We start from the raw sequence: 25,822 nt of genomic DNA on the forward strand, positions 1-25,822 counted from the left end.
AGAGAATGGCGGCCATATTTGAAAACAGGGACACTCTCTTACCGTAATCAAAGTGGAGTATATTCCAACTGACGTTTATTTAGATATCTATGTTACTGGTTAAGTTTACAGTACGTATTTACAAGATTAGCGCAGAATACAGGTTTTGACGTATTTAAAGACGAAGCTAGGCTATGTTAATTGCATTACAAGTTTTGCGTAGTTCATGATAAGCGCATTTAGATTTACAGACAATGTACAATGTGATATATCTAGGTATGTTCAGGTTTACAAATATGGGAATTGCTACGATATTTGCTACATAGATGGCAAAATTTATAAAATTTTGCCAAATTATGTATATTTCCAATGGTAATGAATCATGTCCTAGACAAACTGGATTGTAAATTTATTATTCACACAAAATTAAAATTGTTCACTGCTTGTGGGAATTTCTTGAGAAAGGTTTCAGACTCGACAACATTTATTTTCTTTCCAGATTTTCTTTAAATTATTCTTTTTTGCTGACAGAGTTTCAGTGCTTAGGATCCGTTCCAGTTTGATCCGGATCTGCGGATCTAGATCCGGATTCTGAATCCGTGAATGTTGTAAAAAAAGTTTCTGATTTCAAAAAACTCTATTTTTGTTGAAACTTGATTTACCTCAATGAGAGAAAGAAAGAACGTCACAGTCATTTCAGTTCACATTTGTTTTTTTTGTAAATTTTGGATGCATTTTTGCCAATTAAATCCGGTGAGATAAAATGTTGCGGACCCAGATCGTAACCTCATGCAGTGGGTGTAAATGTGTTGTTTTACCCCAAAAAAGTCGTAAAAATTTAAACTTGCACGAAAAATATTAGAAAGTTACGAAATTAGAAAAGTATTAGGAACTAGGCTTTTAGGGCGCTTCGCGCCCATCTTCTGTTTCAATTGTGAACGTGTTCTCATTGTAAACATTGAAAAATAAAGAAGAAAAGAATTTCGCAGATCTAATGAAAAAAATTTGCCGATTTTCAAGATTTAAAAAAAATTACAAAAATAAAAAACTTGTAAACACAAGTTTTTTAAATTTTGATCATTCATAAATCTTCCCTGGGGTAACGTGAGGTCCCACACATACCAAACCTTGATACACTCCCCTCCAATAGTATAATCTCAGACATCTTATTTACCAGTGAGGAGCTGTTAAAACTAAGATCGATAATCTGAAATCTTCAAATTCTGCCGGACCTGATAACCTGTCCTCCAAACTGCTCAAAACTTTCAGTAATGTACTATCTGAACCGCTGGCCGTGATATTTAATAAATCTACGTCAAGTGGAATTGTGCCACAAGATTGGAGAGATGGAAATATCGCACCAATCTTTAAAAAGGGCAGTAAGAAAGAACCAGGAAACTATCGTCCAATCTCTCTTACTTCAATACCATGTAAGGTAATGGAATCCATCATCAAGGATCAAGTTGCTGACCACTTAGTGAATAATAGTCTATTAAATAAATCTCAGCATGGTTTTATGAAACATAAATCGTGTGCAACTAATCTATTAGAGTTCATGGAAAAAATCACGCTAGAGAGTGATAATAACATTCCTATGGACATAATTTATCTAGACTTCTCAAAAGCATTTAATTGATAAAGTGCCCAAACACCGACTGATCCAAAAGTTAAAATCTCATAGCATAGAAGGAAATGTACTTTAATGGATTAACAAGTGGTTGACTGAAAGAAGGCAAAGGGAGAACAATCTACCTGGGAGCCTGTACTCTCAGGTGTACCCCAAGGATCAGTACTCGGACCATTAGCTTTTGTGATATTTATCAATGATATAGACACCGTAACCAAACTTATTACAATAATGAGAAAGTTTGCAGATGACACCAAACTCGCACAATGTATTCTAACAGAGGAAGATCGTAATAATTTACAGGACTGTCTTAACCTGTCCTGTGAATGGGCAGATTTGTGGGGTATGTCATTTAATGTTGCTAAATGCAAGATTCTTCATGTTGGACATAATAATCCCAAATATGAATACTTTATGAACGGAATTAAGTTATCTGAGGTCAAAATAGAGAAGGATATTGGAGTGAAAGTGTCACATGATTTAAAACCCTCTATCCAGTGCCTAGAAGCTGCTAAAACAGCAAACTATATTCTGGGAACAATTTGAATTTCACGTGCATTCCATTTCAGAGATCGGCATGTTTTCCTGAACTTGTATAAACAATATGTAAGATGTCATTTAGAGTTTTCTGTCTCAGCGTGGTGTCCCTGGACAGCTGCATACAAAAATGTACTAGAGCGGGTACAACGTAGAGCTGTTAATATGATATCTGGACTGTCTGGTAAAAATTATGAAGATAAACTAAAAGAACTGAGACTTGAATCCCTGGAGAAAAGAAGAATCTATATTGACATGCTACAAACATTTAAGATTATCCATGGTTTTGATGATGTTAGGAGTGAAACATGATTTAACATAGTCGGGTCAGGAGAACATAGACTAACTCGTCTAACTGCAGATCCCCTCAATCTGATGCCCTCGCGATCTAGACTGGAATTAAGAGCTAATTTTTTAGTCAGAGAGTAGTGAATTTATGGAACAGTTTACCGGGAGAAGTTAAAAATGCTAGAAATCCTTAAAGTGTTTAAACACATTTACCAACGATATGCTGGAGACATTGTTTGAGTAAACATAGTGATATAGTAAAAATAGTTACTCCATGAATCTATAGATTCGCAGATATTCTCAATAAACTCCTAAGTGGGGTCTAGAGATTAACTCACCAAATAACCAAAAAATAAAATTTGGCCCCGATCGGTTAAGCCGTTTTGACGTTTATTGGATACAAACGGACATACAGACAAGCCAAATTTATATATAGATTTTACTGTATGGTTATTGGTCATTGGCCTCATTTTTACCAAACAAGAAACCAAAAACAGTTTTCTGTACAAAGATGTAGAATTTAAATATCTCGGTCGAAATTTTGTTAAAACTTTTTTATTTAGTAAAGGCGTTTTACTCAATATGCGTAAAAGAATATTAGTAGGAAGATCATATTAATAAATTAATTAACTTCATACGGAATCTGTTAATGTTGAGAAATAAAGGAATTAGTTTTTGTCACAAACTATGATTTTCTAATCCCTATTTCTATATTGCATCCCAATGGCGTAGACCTTAGATACTTCAAACTATGAATTATGTTATGTAAAATGATCTAAGTTTTAAATATCAAAGGTTTTCATGTATGCATAAGGTTGTAAAATTATAAGGATTAGAAAACTTGAGTTCGTGGTAAAATTTATTTCCTTTATTTTGTAAATTTGTTAGAATCTCTAAAAATATGCTTCCAGCTGTAGATCCATGCTTCACTATTTTTCTTATTTAGGAGGTGTTAAATTCACAGGAGATTTTTGGAGATGAGCTTGCTATGTTTGCTAAAAAGGAGTTGCAAAAGGAGGTAAAATTTAGTTTAAAAATTATAAACTAGTTAGGAAACACAGCTTTGTCTGGAAACTAAACAATAAAGTCCACCCCCTTACTCCACCCACTTACTCTACAGAGTTCCTCCGTCAAATTTTGAGGCTAATCGTCAGGAGTTCTGATTGGAAATATACAACTAAACAGACAAAATGTACAGATAGAGATCACTATTTCATAAATACAAATACATAGATGACGTCAAAACTTGAAAATCATAATAAATCAAATATTGCAAACTAACTAATGAAAATTTCTCCATTTGTTTAGTAACTGTTAAATTACTATAAACTCTTACCAATGGCAGTGCAGTATACTAGTCACGTGATACAGACGAAGATATGTGATAATGATACTGCACTGCCATTAGTGGGAGTTCTGGTCACATGATAAATTTTATAAAGATAAATTTTCGTCTAAATTTTAAATAGTTTCATATCAATTTCTCGAGACAGGAACATCAGATAGAACTCTTATGGGTTTCTATTAATTCCTAAAATGCTTAGGTTTCAGCAGTCTATACCCCTTTCATTTTTCCTTTACTTACATCTGGCCTTCCTTTCTAGCATTCTTTGCACTTAGTGTTGCCCCCCCCCCACCCCCTTCTTCCTTCTCCCCCTGGTGAATTTATGTAAGCATAATAATTTATTGTCTTGACACTTGTGAGATGAATGTATAAGATAAAAAAGACTGTGTGCATTATGGTCTTCTTTCTTTATCTTTTTATCAACATTTTACTTTTATTTTTTAATATCTCTCAGATTCATTCATTTTTTATTCAACATTTTAACTTTTTTCTATTTTTTTCTGATCTTTTTTCTTCAATCTTTATGAGGGTTTTTGTTCCATTTCTTTACTCCATTTTTCCTACGTTCAACAATCCTTTCTTGTTTGGTCTTCTTTTTTTTGCTTTTTAACTTCCCTGTATCTCCATTTAACTTTACCCATTTTATAATTAGATTATTTTTTTTTCTTTTGTATCTATTTTTTTTTAATAATCCTTTTTTTCTAATTTAATTTTCTTAATCTTACATTTTTCTATTTCTTTGTTCTTAAATCTTGATAAACCTTCTGTTCCCTGTCAGGGGCGTATTTAGGAATTTGTCCGGCAGGTGGAGGGGTTTAATTTTATGCCCCCCCCCCTTAATACGCCTTTGTTCCCTGTTATTTCCTTTGGTTTAGATTTAGTTACCCTCCATGTAAAGATGGCAATTCCCGATTCACAACGGTACCTAGGAAACCTTAATACTTGGAGAATAATGTTTTCTGTCTCGTGAAGTGTTTATTTCTGTGAGTTTTCCGTTGCTTCTTATAAACAAGTAATGTGCAAGTCACTTTCCCTGAGAAACCGCAAATATGAAAATAACAAAAGCATCAAAATCTAACTCATACTTGATCAGACATTTCCATTTTTGCATGAAGGGTCACTTAAAACTACGCTAGCAGTCTCTTTAAGTGAAATATTTTAAGAGAATTTGTTACTCTGAAAGGGTTTTATTTTTATACATATTATATTTTCTCTTTAAGTTTTATATGATGTTCATGTATCAGTTCTGAGTGCTGTCTTATTCAATTGTTGCATTTGTTTCAGTGCACTATGGCTTTTCTCCGTTAGGTTTTGTTCTACTTAAAGGGACTGTAAGCGTAATTTCAAGGGAACCTCCATACTAAGATGGCAATGTACGATTTACAACGGTAAAACGTTGTCTGAATAAGTTTATAATTTCGAAAACTGGTTATTTTCAACTATGGTTTCCCTACAAAAGTGACTTGCGTATTTCTACTGCAGGGTAACAAACATTTAGGAATTATCAGAATTAAATTACTTTAACCCCAGAAAAACGACAATATCTTCCACATTTTTAAACAGATAAAGATTTTGATTATATCGTTGAGATTTAGGCTTTGCCAACTTTACATAAAGGGTCACTTGAAGTTTTGCTTACAGTCCCTTTAACAATATCTGCTGTCTTGAGAATAATGATTATAAGAATCATCCCGTCTTGGGAAATGAATATATTACGAATGAAAATGTTTGTTAAAAATCTTGAAAAAAATGTTTGATCTAATATTGAACTGTTTAGGTTGTAGTGCCTAAAGCTAAAGGTGAGATACTGGGTGTTGTGATAGTAGAGAGTGGCTGGGGCAGTATGCTTCCTACAATTGTACTCGCTAACCTTTGCCCGACCGGTCCTGCTGCACGCTGCGGTCATCTTAATATTGGGGATCAGGTCAGTTTTTTTTTTTCAGGGCAGCGCGAGCTACACACTTCTTAAAGACTGGGAATAGCCCCCTGGTCCCAACCAACTTGTTTGCAGCAACTAAGATAGATATGAAGATTTGAAATATATAATATATAATATATGAAGATTTGAAATATATAATATATAATATATGAAGATTTGAAATATACAATATATAATATATGAAGATTTGAAATATATAATATATAGTATATGAAGATTTGAAATATATAATATATAGTATATGAAGATTTGAAATATTATATAACGTGCTTGTTTTGAAGTGGCATTTTGAAAAATCATCATCAAACTACTAGATATCAAACTACAGATATTTAGAAATTTAGAAATTTATGAAAGTTAATCATCAGATTTGAAAACTGTGTCGGCTTTGAAGTGTCCCAGCGACTTGGTTTTACCTGACGAACTCGCGCATACTTTTTTTTGTAGCCATGGACATTTACATTTCAAAACTTCTACTTAAAGGATTTGTTGGCAAAATCCTGTTAGATTTTGCTTGTTTTTTGGGTTTGCTGTGTAATAATATATTTTTTATTAGAATTAAATTAATTAATTAATTAATTAATAATCTTGTATTCTAGGTTATTGCTATTAACGGAGTATCTCTTGTCGGACTACCGCTTTCAACTTGCCAGCAGTATATTAAGGTTAGATTTGGAATTAAGATTCTTTTAGAAATATTTTGCACCCGAAGNACTCAATTTCGCATTTGCTTATCATTTATGATTATACATAAATTTATGAAATTGGTTGGTCAATCGGGTCCCTGTCCCAAATAATCTGTAGAGGAACCTTGTCATGTGTTTCGAATCTCACTGTTCCTCCGCTAAACTAGGGTTTAAGTGAAATATGTAAATTAGGATTTAAGTCGGCTTGAGTTCTAATATTAGAATATTAGGATATTATATGAAATAAGTTGAAGTATTCTACTTGCTTGAGAACCCAGCATTGCCCAGGGTACTCATAGTTCCTCGCTCTGTTTACCCGCGCTTTTTCCCTGTAAAATTGGACCCACGTTCAATTTCTCCTGAGTTCCCCAATCAAAATTGGAGGCAAATCAGTTTAAGGGGTTCTTGAGTTATGATTTGACATACATTCTTTATATATAAATATAGAATGATCACAGGAATCATAAACAACTTCAGATATTTTATCTACTGGTTAAGTAAAAATATTATCAGAGTAAAGTGCGTTATTTTGTTATAGTTAATCTTAAATTTTCCGATTTTTAGGAAAAACACCTATAACTCACTAAAGTTAGACACAAATTGTTTGAAAAAACAATTATTCTAAAGTTTGAAGATATTTGAGTAGGAAGCCGAAGACAAAATGGAAATGATTCATCATTGCTAAAGATACACAGGTTGCTTTAAAGCATATCAAATTGCTGTATTTGGTCATATGTTTCACTTAGGTTGGTTATAAATTGCGTTATTTGGTTATAGTGCTAAACTTTATCATTTTACACCAGTGCTTAGGATCCGGATCCAAGCACAATTTTATTTTTCAAAATGTGCAAAACAGCGTTAATTTTCCTTAAAAATATCCTATTTTGAATTGTTTAACAGATTTAAAAAATATTCTCAGGGTCTCTGGTTTCTATCTTGCTCAAATCTTAACTCAGACCTCCACCGTGCACCCCTCCCCCACCCCCTTTAATAACTAGAGAGGGAGGGGGGGGGGAGAAGTCTCCCTTTTCCCCATTGCAACTAAGCAAATTTAGTCTTCACAAACTAAGGTGTAAGGATGTGTAAGAGACTGTTCTCTGCCCTGAAGATATTCAAATCAGACCTAAGGAGTTGCCTGAAGGCAGATATTCCAAACGCCCTCCTTTTACTAAAAGCTAATATGAATTAGACCTGTTTTTTTTTCATCCAATAAAGTAAAAAAAATCATTATCATTTTGTGCAAACTAGTAGAAAAATAGTGTAAAAAAATGTTAAAATGTTTAATATTTTTTTGGGTATGAAAAGATATATGAACTAAAATAAAAAAATTTCTTGATCAATGACCTGGATCCGGATCCGAATCCGGATCCATTTTTTTGAAAAGCGGATCCAGGATCCGGATCCGCATCAAAATTAAATGGATCCTAAGCACTGTTTTACACTCATTTTAGCTGGTACAGTAAAAATGTTTAAAACAACACTATTTTTCATGAGTCTATTCTAACAATTAACGTTTAAATTATTCTATTTTTCACTTAAAAAACACGAACAAAAATAAACACCCAAATCCGACAAGAATGAACTTAATAGAAAAAATTTAAAATATTTTATTTTAATATTATTCACCCACAAGCACCAATAAAAGTTGAAATCCTTTTCTCCGGCAGAAATCTTTCTTCCTCTTATTATCGAGGATAATCAAGCTGCTCAGGGTGTTCAGTCCTCTTGAAAGCAGTTCCTGGAATTAGCTTGAGTTTGTTGCACGCTTGTTCAAAACAAGGAAAAAATCCAGTTCTGCAAAGCACTCTGCACATATATTGTCATCCCTGAGAACCTTTTCAGTGGCTTCCTAGAGCTTGCTCACAACATAATATTTAGGCAAACTAGACCCGACATTTTTGGTTTGAAAATCCTATATAAGATGTTTTAATTCAACCTTTGTGCTGTTTTGTGCTGTTTTGTGTCTAATTGTATTATTGTAATGATATTAGGGTTGAAAAATATGTATAACCAAATTCAGCAATTTTTTAAATATAACCAAATAACTCACTTTACTCTAACAGAGTTGAAAACTCTGCAATTAATCCTCTCTTTTGGATATTAAAGCTGGGTTTCGACCAATAAGAATTCTCTCATAGATTTCCTTATATTAACATTTAACTTCATTATATATATATAAATTTGGCTTGTCTGTTTACATCCAACAAAAGTTAAACTGGCGATAATGAGCAGGCCCAATTTTTTTTGTGGCAACTCACAACATTCATTGAAATTCGGTTCGACACTCCCTGCTATCGAAATGATTCCATGGTCAAAAAGCGGCTTGCAATGTTAAATCTAGACATGTTGAAATGGTAAAATAGCTGCAAAACTTACTGATACAACTTTGGGAACTCGTAGCATCTCTAGTTGTTGTTTTATGTGCAAGCACAAATTATAGGAAAATTAAATTCATTTAGTTGCAAATTAAAAATAAAATAAAAATTTTTTTTTGTCATATTTTTTCGAAAAGAGTTGTTAACGATACATTTAAAATTTCAATCTAACTTAATGTTTACTTTAAAATTTAAATTGACTTGTTCAGCATGATATTATTATTCGAAGTGAAGAAATAGTTTAAAGGGACTGTAAGCGTGTATTCAAGTGACCCTCCATGCAAAGAGGACAATCCTCGATTTACAACCGTACCCCTAAAACCTTTGCCTGTGAATTAGATATACATAGTTTTGCTTTTTAACTGAACATTTTAATGTGTAGGTTTCTCTGCAAAAGTGACTTTCGTTTTTCTTGCTTATAAGAAGCGAAGGAGAAACTTACAGAAATAAACACTTTTCTTTTCGAGTCAGAAAAACGTTGTTATCCTTTACATTTTTGAACAGAGTAAGGTTTCTTGTGTATCGTTGTAAATTTTCGCATCGAGGGTCACATTAAATTACGGTTACAGTCCCTTTAAGAAGTTATGAAAATATGTTTTCTGGTGCTGGAGTTGAGAACTCCGGAGACATATTAGTTGTATATTAAAGTTTCTTGTGTAACACCATTCTATCAGGGAGAGAGAATAAAATATATAGGAGAGGAAATAACTCTTAGTTTTTAGAATACAAATTGTAATTTCACTTCCCCCCCCCCTCTTCACTCTATTCTATTTAGATATTAAAAAAGGGTTGTATATATTTTTAAACACCATTGTGCTTTTGTTCCCTGAAATGGGTTAAATAATGAAATTATTGACAAAAAATATCTAAAAGGGGGGTTTGGGAATTTAGCTGTTTTTTTATTTTTTTTCTGCAAATACTATAGAACATTTTTCTTTGTGGGGGGGGGGGAAACTTTAAAATATATTCCACTGGATGAAACCCCCTCCTCCCCCCTCCTGTATACAGTGTATAGTATAATGTTGAGGATAAAGAAATGCATCTCTATTTACTCTCTGTATATCAAGGTGCCAGCACCATCACCCACTAGGGAACTAGTATAATATATTCAAAAATAAACTGTACAACAATTTCATTAAAGAATGCAAGCCAGAGAGTTTGTGTCTTAAATTCTTTGTATTTATCATTTCGTGGATTGAAATTTATATATTTTTCATCTTAAAGGGAATGTCGTTGTAATTATACCTGACCTTCAATTTAAAGAAGTCCTGCCATATTCGCAACACTGCCCTTTAAACCCTTACCTGATCGATATAAATAATTGTCGTCTTCGATTTTTAAAATGTGTTTAAACTTGACCATTTCCCACATTGTTTCTGTAACAGAAAAGTCACATTACAGAGAAATCACAAATATGAAATTATCTGTTTTCAAAATGAATAAATATGATGGATATTTCACGCATTCTTGATTAGATAACTGGTTTAATTGATTGAAGAAGCCATTATATATGTAAGTTCGCAAGTTCATTTTGTTCATGTTTTTGTTTTCCACAAAAGAAAGATAGACAAAACGTAAAATATATTTAACCCTGGTGTAATTTCTGATATCATCCATTACCCAACTTTAGTTGACAATATATCTCTAAACCTGGTGGTCCAGGGGTGGCAGGGGATCATTTCATTCCATCTAATATCTGTTTTCCCGCCAATATTGTTGCGACAATGTACGCTAACCGCGGCATTTTTATGGGAATCCGCGCCATTTTGTGGATGGAAGTTTGCCATCTCATTAGAGCACCCGCCTACTGTGCCAGAAACTAGAGAAGAAATCTAGATTTTCCTTTGTACACTCAGCCCTCTAATATCCTTCTGTATTATGAAGAATTTATATTAAAATTCTATGCAAAACTTTAATAATATAACCTGCTCCTTCTCATCCTAAACTCTTTCTATGCTCAAGAGAACTCTAATATCTAGGTATAAGAAACAAATATGATTATATATAGAGTAAATAGAGATGCACAAGGCAAACTGTGTATTTTCATTTGGCCCCGTTAAAGAACAAGAGACGTTTGGTTTTTCTCTATGCTTATAAAAATTCTTTAACATTTCAGAATAACAGTTTACTGCAGAGGTATACACAGGGGCGGAGGGGTTATGGGGCTCACAGCCCCCCCCCCCCCTTGGATCAGTAAAATCTTAATACTTGATATTTTAAAACCGAATAGAGCTATAGCTATTACTATGATATTGATATCTAAATCTTGAATTCTGAAAAAATCGTTCCGTAGGGTCGAATAAATCATTCAACCCATCGAACATCGAGATAGGATTTCTTATAGTGCTGGGTCATTTTTTATTGTTGGGGTCGGTTTGGTGTGAATCTAGGATTTACTAGGATTACTCTGGTTTATTGCTCAGACATTAATCATATCCCTGGAGATATGTAACCTCACATTTTACACATTTTTTACGAGATAACATCGGGATTATTTTCAGGGGTGTTTTATTTAACAACTCCTCCCCTCTCCAGAGGCGCAACTAGGACTTTTGCTAGGGGGGGGCAATATATTATTATGTGTTCAATTCAAATCGATTTTTTGTTCTTGTGTTTTTACAAAATCTATACTTCCAACAGCTGTAAAATGAATGATATGAGTCAATTCATTGAATATGTGTGCGAATCGCAAAAGAGTATTTTTTAAGTACCTGGTTTAATTACAGATTAAATTGCAAGAAATAATCATTTATAGTTTCTGGGGAAAAAAAACATAAAAATACATAGGTAAATAATAATTTCAATTATTTACATTGCAAAAGGACAGATAATGTTACCTTTTCTCTTGAAGTTATTGAATTAATGATTGATCTAACCAACATTCATAATCTAAATTCATTTTCGATTTTACAGAACTTTTGTCAAAGAAGATAAATCTTGTTAGTTATCAAATATGATAATCAGTTAAAAATTTGCCAGGTTCAGAATTTTCTCTAGATTTGGAACTGAGTTTTTGCCACAAACTCAAATATTCTAATCCCTAAATCTTTGCACCGAGTGGTGTAAACATTTGATAACTTGGAATATTTTACCATAAGAATTCAAAGTTTGATATCTACGAGTACTCTATAAACTCAACACAAATAAAATACAGTTCAGAACTTTTTTTTTACATTAAATGTTTACAGTAGCCTTTAGCCTTGAGAATTGAGAAAGATAAAAATATTCTTTTTAAAACTAACTATTGTGTAATAAAATTTCTACAATAACTCTATTGGTTTTCTTATTCCTGTGATACTGATTTTCGCCATTCTTTCTTTCTTTTCATTCTGCAGGGGGGGCGCGCCCCCCTCTCAGGTGCTAGGGGAGGGCGCGCGCCCGGCCGCCCCCCCCCTCTAGTTGCGCCTATGCCCCTCTCCACCCTGAGACATTGAAAATTGGTTTTTCTCAATTTTGATTTTAATAAATAACAAAAAGTCGTTTTATAATATAATCATATACTTTTCTATACTCGAGTTTTTAACTTTTTTATTCTATATTCTGTTCTTTTGTATTCTGTCTTAATGTCATATTCTGTTATATAGTCATATAGTCATACATAGTTATAGTTAAATAGTCATATATATATATATATCTTTTTTTATATTTGTACCAAGCTTTCGAACAGCTTGGAAACAAGGAGAAGCTGTCAAATAATATCTTCTCTTTGTTTACTTCTAAACTTGTAATTTGAAAAAAGCTCGTTAGAAATTAAAAATTAGATTGAAAATTCGTCTTCATTGTATTGATATAAACGCTGACCACTGTATGTAAGTTGACCTGTATATAAATATGTTTAGAACACAAAGAACAAGACGGCTGTGAAGCTGACCGCTGTCTCCTGTCCACCTGTTGTCGAGGTCAAGATAAAGCGCCCTGATACCAAATACCAGCTGGGGTTCAGTGTCCAGAACGGAGTGGTAAGCAAACTTTACTAATTACAGCAATCCTCTATTTACGTTTCGTCTGATTCACACCGGGATCCTTTAAACCTTTGTCTGATTAAGGATGAATAAGATATTCTGATTTGTCTAGCCGAAAATTGATTATTTTCGATTGTGGTTTTCTAAGAGAAGTACCTTATGCAATTATGAATTAGAAAGAAAACTAAAGACGGAAATTGATACTTTTTATTATGATATATTCCGAACTGTTTAATGTTTTTCAGAAAGATATAAAAATTATAAAATTAGGTCTTTCATGCTTTGTCTTAGACGTAAATTTGAAACACTTTTGTTTAAAGTTAAACAGCTGAAATGTTATCTATATTTTTTATTTTAAAGTTACAGCTTACATGTCACATGCATTTTCTATTTAGTTTGCGATAAACATATTTTTTTTAAATTTATTATTTTTCTGAATTCTTTTTATTGCTATAAATTTATAATGTACAAGGCATTTAAATCTTGATACACTGTTTTTTCCATCTTTAGAAAGATGTGTTTTATGACTTATTTTTTGTCGTCTTTAAGTTGTATCTGTTCCCCCCTATCTCTGTATTTTACTTTCTTAATCTAGAAAATATTCTTTTTTAGATTTGTAGTTTACTACGTGGTGGGATAGCAGAGAGAGGAGGGGTTAGAGTAGGACACAGGTTATAATCTACAATATTTACGCCCCCCCCCCCTCTCTCTCTCTAATAAAATATTTGGATCAAAACCTGAGCTGCACAGCTTAGAATTTAAATATAATTGAATAAAAATTGGCAAAAAAAGAAGGACATCTTTTAATTTGTTTAAGTTGTTTTGGTAAAAAAAAATCAGTAAAACGTTGATAAATATTTCTAATCTTGATCCTGATTAGGATCCATATAATTTTATCCGGATCCGGATTTGGAACCGGATCTGCTTTCTTTTCTTTCAAGTCATGTCCAGTGGCCGAATTTAAAGAATTTGAGAGGCGGTTTAAATTTAAGCCACGGCTTAAATATGGTTGGTTCCACTAAAAATAGTATCAAATGTTTCAAGATTTAAGCCAGCGCTTAATTTAAACCGGGTTTTGGCAGATTTAAACCGCGGCTTAAATTCTTTAAATTCCATCTTAGTGTCTGAATTTAATGAATTTAAGCTACGTTTCAAATCCCCCAAAAACCGGTTTTAATGGACCGCCGGCTTAAATTTGAAAAATTTAATACGAATTTAAGTGGAATCAACCATATTTGAGCCGCGGCTTAAATTTAAACCGCGGATCAAATTCTTTAAATTCGGCCTCAGGATGCATATCTATGTAAAATAAAATTGATCCTAAGCACTGGTTTATCTTTTACATAGATATAGATATCTGATGTACAGTTGTACAGTACAGTACGAATCAGTTCCCAAAACTAAAAAAAGTTTAAAATCATCTGTTTTTAAGAGTTCTTGTAAGTACAAAGTTTACTGTTAAAACTCTCCTGTAGCAGCACTTTTTAATATGTTTTCATTTGTTAAAATTGTAAGAAATTAGGTTTTGACTGAAGGAAAACATAATGTTTATGACTACCCATACTAAACTATATTTTCAAACAAATAAGGAATTATATCTGCCCAGCTTTACTCTTTGTGTGGTTAGATATTCATCAAAACCAAATTTAATTAAAAAACTAACAAGCTAGCGATGAAGGAAGATGTTCTGAGTAAAATATAATTTTATATTTATTTTTAGAATAATTGAGATTAACGGACAGAGTGTTGTTGCTGTTCCACATGAACGTATTGTAAACCTTCTAGCCACAAGTGTAGGAGAGGTGAGTAGTTATCAACCCTCCCTACCCCCCACTGTAAATTCTTCAATTTTTTATTACAATTTTTTACTTTCATTATGAAATTTTTGAATACAAGCGAAAAACAAATAAATCTCAATTTAAACAAAAAAAATATTACAATGTTAAAAATTGGAAAATAATACAAAATATTTTTTTTAGATTGCAATGAAGACTATGCCGACCTCAATGTATAGACTTTTGACCGGACAGGAAACCCCGGTCTATATATAGACAACATCGGTCAATATCTGGGAAACCCTAGTTAACATTTGGGTAATTCGGTAAATATCTGGGAAACCCCAGTTAACATTGGGGTAATCCTGGTGAACATCTCGGAAACCCAAGTCTATATCTCGACAACACCGGTCAATATCTGATAAACCCCGGTCAACATCTGGGAAATTCTGTTCAACGGTGTTTTTATAGACAACCCCGGTTAACATCTGTGAATTTCCTTTCGAAACCTGGGAAACCCCAGTAACATCTGGGAAACCCCAGTCAATATCCGGGAAATCCCAATCAATATTCGAGAAACCCCGGTCAAAATCTGGGAAGCTCTGGTCAATATCTGAGAAACCACGGTCAACATCTTGGAAATCCCAGTCAATATTTATGAGTGAGGTCCTGACCGAACCAAAATATTTAGAATCTGAAGTCAGAATGTTTAAAATGGGAAAACCAAGCTTGAATAAACTCTCTTCATGTTAGAGGAAGCACCTCACGTGACTTGTCTAACTTGCTTCAGGATAAAATCTGTATGTACTGTACTGTATAATGTACATGCAAGGATGGATGTGCATGGTTGCTTCTACGTATTCCAGTGTACATTGTACATATCTGTTCTGCCTTAGCTACGACACTAAGCTTAGCCTGAGATTTACTAATTTTAATTTGAGCCTCGGTTGACAACTCTTGATTTCTGGATTTTTATTTCCGATAAATGTCCCCTAAAGAAGCTAAATAGACACAGTAATTATCTTAAATCCTTGTTTTTAGCTTCTCGACTTAAAGCAGCTTTGAACTTATTATATAAACAAATAACTTTGTAATTAAGTAATGTTTAATTTAATTAACATCAAATTAACATCACAATACACTGTAGATTATTAAATTGTATAAAATACAAAAACTGTTAAATTAACATTGTATTTGTACATAAAGTGTTTATTTGTATACCGTGATATATTACGTGTACTCTGTACACCGTACACTGTACAATGCACAGTGTTCACAGATCTGAATACATAAAAGCGAGATTACTATGACCCATGTTTTTAAACAGGTAGCTTATTTTTAACAAAATACGACATTTGAAGGTGTCAATCCAAAGATAGCCTTCTCTTTTAGAAGACGGAAGAAAAAATCTAATGAATTAATTAATATTATCCTATTTATAAGATATCGACGTGATTAAACATGTACATAAGAATATGTAGGTTAGAATATTTGTTTTTAATAATTAATTCAAGATAACTGAATAATTTTGTGATTGTTATCTTCTGTTACTAGTCACTTACTCTAAAGTTTAATAACTATGAATCTTGTACAATTTGTCAAGTTTTGTCTTAACTAATGTACAGTACAGCAAAAGATCAATGCACATAGCAAATCAACAAGCTGGGCCCATATTTTCGCTTGCCATGGTATCTTGAACCGAGCTATTTAGGTCTTACATGTTTTGTCATAATATATTATCAGCTAGCTGACATGCTATGTACTTTGTATAGTTTAGCAGTTAATTTGCTGGATACGTGCCATATCACTTTTCTTTAACTTAGAACTTATTTTCAGTATTGGATGTTTAATTATATACCGTGCAGATATATAGTGTGCAAACTTTATTTTAAACTAAATAACCTTGTACAGTGCTTCTTAATGTACAACACTAGACAGTACTCACCAGTGTACAACACGAAGCAGTACCCCTTAGTGTACAAAACGAAGCAGTATTCCTTAGTGTATAACACGAAGAAGTATTCCTTAGTGTACAAAACGAAGCAGTATTCCTCCTTAGTTTATAACGCGAAGCAGTACTCCTTAGTTTACAACACAAAGCAGTACACCTTAGTGTACAACACAAAGCAGTACTCGACAGTGTACAACAGGAAGCAGTACTCGTGAGCGACAACAGAAAGCAGTACTCGTGAGTGTACAACAGGAAGCAGTACTCGTGAGTGTACAACAGGAAGCAGTACTCGTGAGTGTACAACAGGAAGCAGTACTCGTGAGTGTACCACAGGAAGCAGTACTGACCACTATTAATTCTATACTTAAAGTTTAATAATAAAATGTATACTATTTCAGCAGTTGAGAATTATTTAATCATTTGTATGCGAAATAAATATTCTTAAATGTAATTTATAATTTCTTGGAATTAGGTTGATTTGTAGGTTTTTTTCCACTCTTAGGCCCATTTTAGTTAATTTCTATTCAACTTTCTGAGTTTATATTGGGAGTTCTGAACTGATATTAATCTTGTCCTTATATGTTGCAGTGAGATTTGAGAACCAGAATATTTTGGAGTAGGGAGAGACTTAAAATAGTCCGATGCACATGATAAACAGAAAATGTGCAATTTACACAGACAGGCGTATTTCACTTCAAGGATTTTTAAGCTATTAAAACCAATTGCTTTGTAACGACAATAAATAAAAATAAATATTGCTTAAATGTCGTCTTCCTATTCTACGGTTTAACATTTCTAAGTTAAGTGGGTCGACCTTTATGCGGGAATATTAGATTCCATGTTAAGCTGGGTTCTCAATTTAGTAATATACAGGGTTACCCACAAAGGATAATGCTTCAGAGATGACTTTCGTAATTTTTACCGCTCTGCTTAATGATGTTCATGATTATCCCTGAAACTGTAAACTTGTGTTTTACTGAACAAAATCATTCAATAGGCTATTAAAAGCATTGGCGGTTTCAGGGGGGGGGTGGCAGTCCATTACCACCCCCTGAGTGAAATTAGGGGGGGGGGGTTGTACCCCCCTGGATTTTTACAAAGTCATTTCCCATTTAAACTGTAATTTTTATTTATGTATCTAAATAAATAATAAAGTTTACTTGAAAGTGAAAACATTGTAAAAATAAAAATATATAATAAGGGTGATTTTTCAGAAATTTGAGAGGAATCATTTCAAGTAGTTAATACTAGTGTTTTTTTTTTATTTACAAGAGGCATTTTTCGCTAAAATCAAAATTGACAATCGCAAATGGCCTTTTGTGATAGAAAACGCTAGTAGTGTTTTTTCCTTAAAATATGTCGATATGTGCATCAAAAGATCCGTCTTTCCAAGCCATATTTAACGGAAACCCCGTTTTCCAAAATGATGAAGCCAAATTGGAGCTGAAAAACTGAGGAATTTCGTGATTTCCCTAATTATTTGCACTTCGCATGTTTGAATATTTTTTACAAACTGTTTGCTGCATAGAATTACACTTTGCAAAGCTGATCCCATATCGACATTTTTGGAAAAAATAAAAAATCACCTGTAAAACTGGTTTTTCGGCCACAAATAGCCATTTCCGACGGTCAGTTTTGATTTTATCGAAAAATGCTTTTTGTAAATGCTGCTTAAAAATAAAACCATAACATACATCAGTGATAAGTTGATTGATTGTACAGGTCATTTATTTCCACCGACAGGTTGGTCAACCTGGATAAGAATTTCGGACATCAGTGTTTTAAATACCTTTAATTCAAGCGGCACAAGAAAACAATATTATTGTAGATTGGAATAAAGGAGGATATTTTTATTTTTTTTATTTTGAACAAAAATTCCTTTATTTACTTTCAGCCTTCTTTTGGTTATTTTAACTCTAAAAATAAACATAAAAACTATAACTTGCATTGCAGTCTAGCTACTGCTAGAAAAAATAACATGATTTAAGATTGATAGCAGGAAATAAAAAATAATTCTCCCTTTATTAGAATAACCGTTAGATAAATAAATGGATTATCTTTTTTCAAAAACTTTTTTAAACCAATATTCAAAAAAATGTTAAAAAATGGATTATTAAGACATTTGCCTAACCTGTACTATAAAGAAACTGTAGTTTTCGTAGGGTTGGGGCGGTAAATAGAAATTTTTAGCACAAGAGGGGTTGGGGAGGGGGAATTTCTTTTTATAAGATTACAGGGGGGGGGGGTTTTACCCNTATCTTAAATCCCGAAACCGCCTATGATTAAAAGACTAAATTTATCCTTTGAATCGTCATATTTGAAAATTCTTATTTCGTCTATACAGTCCCATTCTTTGTGGGTAACCCTGTATATACAGTTGTAATGGATAAAGTTTGAATCCCTGGCCTACTCACGTCACACATAATGTATTGTTAAACTCATATTTCCAGGACTTTAATCCTCGATATTAGTAGGAGTAGACAATAACATTTTACAACCATCCCCGGTCCCTCCCAAAGTGATTAAATACTTATTTATGGCCAATTTCTTAGACATTCTACCATAGGTAGAACCATAGTCACACTATGGCTACGCTTCACCAGAGCAGTGTAGATAGATAGATACGACCTATAATAATTGTACCTATGGTAACATGAATTAGAAATTGGCCATTATTCACTTTGGGTCCCTCCTTCCTGATTTTGTTATCTTAAGATCCCCCCCGGGCCGCCCTGAAAGCTCCGGTTTATTTGAAGTACTGGACAGACTTGTGGGTCGCTAGGGCAAGTAGTACAGTACACATGCAGAAGTTTAAGACACAGCAAAATGGGACAGAACTCCAAATAAGTTATCGGCTTCTAGTGAGATTAATGTGCCCCCTCCCCGGATCCTCCCTGCATCATGATGTCTAAATATGGCAATTGAATTTGCATCACATTCAACTTCATATTAAAGAAAATTATTCATTTGATGTACCGTTCCGTTTTGCCTTATATGTGCTGCATTCATACTGTACAACTTGCTCAAATTGGTTACAGTTCAGTCCGGTATACGGTATACTTTAAATTACCGAAGTTTTAAGTGGTTATACAGAGAAAAATTAATTCATCTACGCAGTACAAGTACATAATAAATGCATAATGAATAACGATTGTATTAAAGAGAGGAAGATGAGTATAAGGTCTTCTCTGGTCCAGAATCCAACATTAATGATTTGCATATTTATATTTCATAATCCTCTACAATATATGAATATATATATATATTTATATAACATATCAAATACGATAATATACGATTAAGGAAATTTAGTAAATTAGTAAACCCACTTCGAGATTTTGACTAACAAGATATTAGTCGAAATGAAAAAAATGAATAATCGCGTTTTACGACTATTTCATTATAATAAACCCGGTGCTCAAAACTTTTGTGTAATGAATCAAGGTATCAAGCATTGATCTCCATCTTATGCAGATCTACGGATACAACTTTAACCAAGGGATCAAGCATTGATCTCCATCTTATGCAGATCTACGGATACAACTTTAACCAAGGGATCAAGCATTGATCTCCATCTTATGCAGATCTACGGATACAACTTTAATCAAGGGATCAAGCATTGATCTCCATCTTATGCAGATCTACGGCGTCGGATACAACTTTAACCAAAGTATCAAGCAATGATTCTCAAATTAAAAGTGCCCGTATTGGATATCAAGTTCATGCTTAACGATACTCCATGCAAAAGTTCAGAATTCGGACTAACACAATTCTTTCAAAAGTAGAATTCTCCAAGCATTTTCTGCTAGATCAGCAAAATCATATTTCACCTATAAATATGAACTTGCTTATTGTTCGATGACATGGTATCTAGGAACAAACTTTACATATTGCATAATACGATTGAATGGGTGTTTTTTAATCTAATAAAAGGTAAACCGGCGTATCTAATCTTTTCTTTTCTGAATTTTACCAATTTACCTGAAAAGAAATCTACCATGAGCTGAAAACTTTAGAATATTGGATATCAGGATTAATGCTTGATCCACTCTTTTTATTAATCTCGATATTAAATATTGCTTGTTCTTCTCATGAATTTAATCTCCAGATTAATTAACAGATCAGGATTAAGGATATCATATTCTAAAGTTTTCAGCTATGAACATATAGAAAAGTTCAGTGAGACTCACAAAAACGGTGGAATAGTAAGACGACATTTAAGCAATCTTATGACAGTAAGTAAAATGCATCTGTGTTTCCTATTTAAAATCATAATTATTGAGGCAAACAGTCGTCTTCCTTTTCCACAGTTTAATGGGTCTCACTGTAATACAATATTCGTAAGTGAAAAAAGAAACAATAAGAAGTACTACAAGCATCCTAAAAGCCTAGTATAATTAAAATGTAGATTTTAAATAACGAAAAATAAAAATTTATATTTCTTGGGATGATATCCACATATTTGATTGAACTGATTAAACTGTTGTCAATATTGCGTACATTTGAATTAATAATTTTTTTAACTTTTTAAAGTTTCAGGCCCAGAAAGCAAAAGTTAAATGTACTTAGATTTTAATGCTGAACACTTAACAGGAAAAACAGATAAATCACAAGTTCTTATTTCTGAGAATTAATTCCGAATTAAATTCTTATCAAATTACACATTTTACATTTAATTTTCTGCCCTAAGTACCCTAAGGCCGAATTTAAAGAATTTGAGCCGCGGCTCAAATATTGTTGGTTCCACTTAAAATTGTATTAATTTTTTCAATTGAAACTGGTTTTTGGGTGATTTGAGACGCGGCTTAAATTCCTTAAATTCGGACACTGGCCTATATTGGACAGGGAGCTCTGTGAAAATTAAACATGACGTCACCACACTTCAAAAACAAAGAAAGAAAATAGCTCGCCAGAATCAAGAAAAATAGAAACCTAGAAAGAATAATCCTGAGAGGTGAGTAACCATGCACTAAGATACCGGTTTTTTTACTCTACGGGCTGCGACACTAGGCCGATTATTACAACTGGACTACTGTCAAAAATGCCATCCTGGAGCAAAAAAGCCAACAACTCCCCTTTTTGTAATGCGCGCGGTGCAATACCAATGGGGAAAAAACCTAAAATTTCGTAGAGTGGGAAACACTATAAAATCGGAGGAAAGTAGGGATTTTCTATTCTATGAGAGTCACTCCATACCCTCCTTTCTGACCTATTCAAACTTCCAACTCCTACGTACTTAACCCTACCTACACACAGTATTTGGAATTGAATTCTTAGTGAATAAATGTTGTGAGCTCCATTTTTAAGACCTCTATGCGTATAACCAGGATTTAGACATGAAAAACTAAAAACAAAAATTGCATAAACCTACAAACAAGAAACAAGAAGAAAAAAGAAAATTGAACATGAAAAATGGTAGGAACTCTCATAATAAGCTTAGCACCATCAATTATCAATTTTCCCGTTGGCGAAAGGAGAAATCATGGGGAGATAGGGAGATGGGCCCAACTTCTTTTTAAAATTCAGTGATTCCTCTTTCTCTGAATTCCTCTTTTACATAACCCCTCTTTTCCATAATTCCTCTTTTCCTTTATTCCTCTTTTCCATAATTCCTATTTTCCTAAATTCCTCATTTCCTTAATTCCTCTACATTTAAATCCCCTCTTGGACGAAAGTTTTGACGTAAAATAATCATAATGTAAATTGATACGCAGTATTTATTGTGTAATATATTAATAAAAACTACGCAGATAACAGATTCTAGAGTTCGTGTTCTAATGTTTATTTTCCGTGAGATATAAATGAACTTGTGAGATTATATCGACCTACATACATAGATACATACATGTAGTAAACTACAGACAGGGTGTTAAGATTGTTTTTACACAGACCGGACTTTTTACCGCCCTGTACCCTACACTAAGTATTGAAAAAAAATATAAGAAATTCTTTTAGTTTATATTCATTAAAAGTCACAAAATTTCACGGTGTTTGTATCAAAAATGAAAGAGTTAGGACAAAAAAACTAAAGGGAGGGCGTCCAACGCCCCCCCCCCCAGTGAAGAAAAATGACAACATTACAGAAAGCTGGGACATTTAGCAATCTTAAAATGCGCCGTAATTTATTAGTGAAGAAAAACTCAGGTTTATTGAAACTCCCTGAGTCTAGTTTGTTTATCATTCAATGATTCCAGGTCAACTTGACTATATTTGTGTTCAAGATTATGGAGAAGATGGAATTATATCGAGGAAAATACGTGTTTGCACGGGGGGGGGGGGANAGGATAAGGGTCAGATAAGGAGAAGGTAAAGGGACAGATAAAAGAAGGGAAAGGATCCGATAAAAAGAAGGGAAAGGGAAAGATAAAGAGAAGGGAAAGGGTGAGATAAAGAGAAGGAAAAGGGTCAAATAAAGAGAAGGATAAGGGTCAGATAAGGAGAAGGTAAAGGGACAGATAAAAGAAGGGAAAGGATCCGATAAAAAGAAGGGAAAGGGAAAGATAAAGAGAAGGGAAAGGGTGAGATAAAGAGAAGGAAAAGGGTGAGATAAAGAGAAGGATAAGGGTCAGATAAGGAGAAGGTAAAGGGACAGATAAAAAGAAGGGAAAGGATCCGATAAAAAGAAGGGGAAAAGTCAGATGTAGAGAAGGGAAAGGGACAGATAAAAAGAAGGGAAAAGTCAGATAAAAAGAAAAGAAAAAGTCCGATAAGGCGAAGGGAAATGATCAGATAAAGACGGAAATACATTGATAGGAGAATAGTTCACCGGTCACGAAGGTCGAGATGGACCGGGAGAGGAGGGGAGGGAGGGAGGGAGAGGGGGGGGCTGAATGCTGATAACTATCACCGTCCCCGTTTCCCTATCAATGAGTATTCAACTGTTGATGTTTGATTTAATTCAGTTGATTTTCGGTCCTCATACGGAGAACATCTCGTTTCCTAAGAGCAAATACAATACTTAGATAGATAGATGGATGTTTGACCAGTTTATTATGTTAGGTGAATATAATTTTTTGATTATTTTTATTTACCTTCTAACTGTTATATGAAGTAACATGGAGAAAAAGAACTTAATTATTATTCTAATATTTTTCCGTTAAAAATTTTTTTTACTTGAATAAACCTTTTTTCTTGATTATTTTCATTTTCTCAAACTAATTCAGGAATTTTTCAGGTTTTGTCTTTGATCAAAGTTAGGTAGATCTCTCCGAAACCCAACCCGGAGTGAAGCATCTCTGAAAGCCAACCCTGAGTAAAATTTACCAATACAGTTTCTGGTCGGAGAATAATGGGTGACGAGGACTGTACCGAGATAAGAAACTCCCCTCGACTCAAAAGGTTTTATTTTTTAAATTCTGTATTTCTGAAACAATATCAAACTCGCATGGATTAAAAGTAAATAATGAAAAAAATTATACATAACATATCTTTATATAACAAAGGATTACATAACAAATGGTATTGGTAACATAACAAATCGTTACATAACAACTTGTTATATAACATACCTGTTACACATCAAATCCTTTTTGGAGGTTAAGACAAACAAATTATAAATTAATTTAATACATAAGAATATCTCTCTTAAAAATCTTAAATTTTTTTTTTTTAAACACTATCTTGCAAAAATGGATGTCACGAATGTTGAATAAAAGAAAAAGAAATGTTTGCTGTCAGTTCATTTCCAGAATGCATGTATGTATGTAATGAACCTTAAGAATTATTCTATTTATTCATTTATTCATTTATTTATTTATTCATTTATTCATTTATTCATTTATTCATTTATTCATATGTTTATTTCTACATTTGTTAATTTTTTTTTTTTTAAATTGTTAAACGTTTCTATTTGCTTAATGAAGCGCAAACAATAGATTTTTATCTAGTAACTTATCATATTGTTATTTTTGTAAGAACAAGTTATAGGGTTAACCATATTGCTTTATAGGGTTAACCAGACGTTATTTTAAAGATTTTATCAAGTCATTTTTTTAATACTAACATTTTTAAATATTCCAAGCAACGCGTGAACCACACATAAACTAACTGTAGTTAAGCGTGAACCAAAAATAATTTAACGTTTAGCGTTAAACCAAGCTAATCTAACTGTAGTTTATTATGAATAAATAATATAATATTTAGGAGAAAACTGCTCCGAGATTTCCTGCAACCTGGTTCCCTCCCAGTCAAGATTGCACCATACAGGGGCTCAGGGAACGAAGTTAGGTATTATCAATATTATTATTATTATTATTATTATTATTATTATTATTATTATTATTATTATTATTATTATTATTATTATTATTATTATTATAAAACATTTTGTATGTTTGTCAAAATAATTATTACTATTATTATTATTCTCATTATTATTTCTAGATCAGGGTGTGGCTCCCCCTCCTTGGAAGAGAATATTGCTGAGATGCACAGGTTCGTGAACAGAAGGAACTCCTGTCCCATCACCCTCAAGGGGAAGGAGGAGGAGAAGGGAACGAATGACTCCGGGATTGGATCTTCTCCAGACAGTTTTCCTGGTCCGGAGAAAAGTGAACTAATGTTCCGAATGGAATTATGAAATCAATGTAACAACATTTTCGTAAAAAAAGACCAAGAGCTTTAAACAGTTAGACAATATTCTACCTTTTTTATCATTCTTTGCATTTTTAGATTTTAAATAAAATCAGAAGGACAAAACTTTTGTATTGTGAATCACAGGATCAAGAGTGCTAATCTTTTTTTACGTTCGAAGAATTAAATTCTTTTGTGGAAACTACTTAAATTGAGGGACTAAGTACAATATCCTGACATTTATTAGTTATCACAATAGATACTTAAATCAAAGATTGGTGATTAGCGATTTCTCATCCAAAAGTTTTGACCCTAGGATATCCCTTTTATGGGAAGAAAAAGATTCGTAGATTTTCCTAAATTTACTTCAAAGAATTTCACATTTTTTCTAAGTCTGGATTAAAATTATTTATTCTTATCATCTTTTTATATTATATAATTATTGTCCATGCTATGTTGTATACCTGAAATTGGAACTTTAAGCCTACAAGCAACCTACATAGTATACATACACATATATATTTATACAAATTACACTTATTTTGTCAATTTATTCAATTTAAAATATTATTTATAGATTATACACATTTTTCGATAAATAAACTGAAATATCTATTTTACTATGAGAGTCTTTCATCATAAGAAAAGTAGGTCAATAAACTTTAAAAATGTAAATTGTGCTAAATATCCATATAAAGTGATGTAAACAGAGATAAGTATTTATTTATATATACAATCTAAATTGTTAAAGCAAAATTAATGAATGATCTTTGATCATATCAAATGA

At 32.8% G+C, this 25,822-nt stretch overlaps 1 protein-coding gene and 1 long non-coding RNA gene across 2 annotated transcripts in view; both read left to right on the forward strand.

The window, feature by feature from the left end:
• The window catches only part of LOC111707559 (uncharacterized), a 75,747-nt gene extending 58,886 nt beyond the window's left edge, over positions 1–16,861 (forward strand). Inside the window, exons 37-43 of the mRNA XM_023480676.1 lie at positions 3,378–3,449; positions 5,554–5,700; positions 6,315–6,380; positions 12,616–12,735; positions 13,351–13,409; positions 14,459–14,540; positions 14,718–16,861. Coding sequence (XP_023336444.1) covers positions 3,378–3,449; positions 5,554–5,700; positions 6,315–6,380; positions 12,616–12,735; positions 13,351–13,409; positions 14,459–14,540; positions 14,718–14,789 — 618 coding nt within the window. The 3' untranslated portion in view covers positions 14,790–16,861. The remainder of the gene's footprint in view (positions 1–3,377; positions 3,450–5,553; positions 5,701–6,314; positions 6,381–12,615; positions 12,736–13,350; positions 13,410–14,458; positions 14,541–14,717) is intronic.
• Positions 16,862–24,577: 7,716 nt separating this feature from the next.
• Positions 24,578–25,291, forward strand: LOC111707499 (uncharacterized). Its single transcript, XR_002766455.1, has 2 exons — positions 24,578–24,690; positions 24,847–25,291. It is a non-coding gene; the product is annotated as an uncharacterized LOC111707499 (long non-coding RNA).
• Positions 25,292–25,822: the final 531 nt, after the last annotated feature.

This window comes from Eurytemora carolleeae, unplaced genomic scaffold, assembly GCF_000591075.1.
Source record: "Eurytemora carolleeae unplaced genomic scaffold, Eaff_2.0 scaffold152, whole genome shotgun sequence".
In the NCBI taxonomy this organism is placed as follows: domain Eukaryota; kingdom Metazoa; phylum Arthropoda; class Copepoda; order Calanoida; family Temoridae; genus Eurytemora; species Eurytemora carolleeae.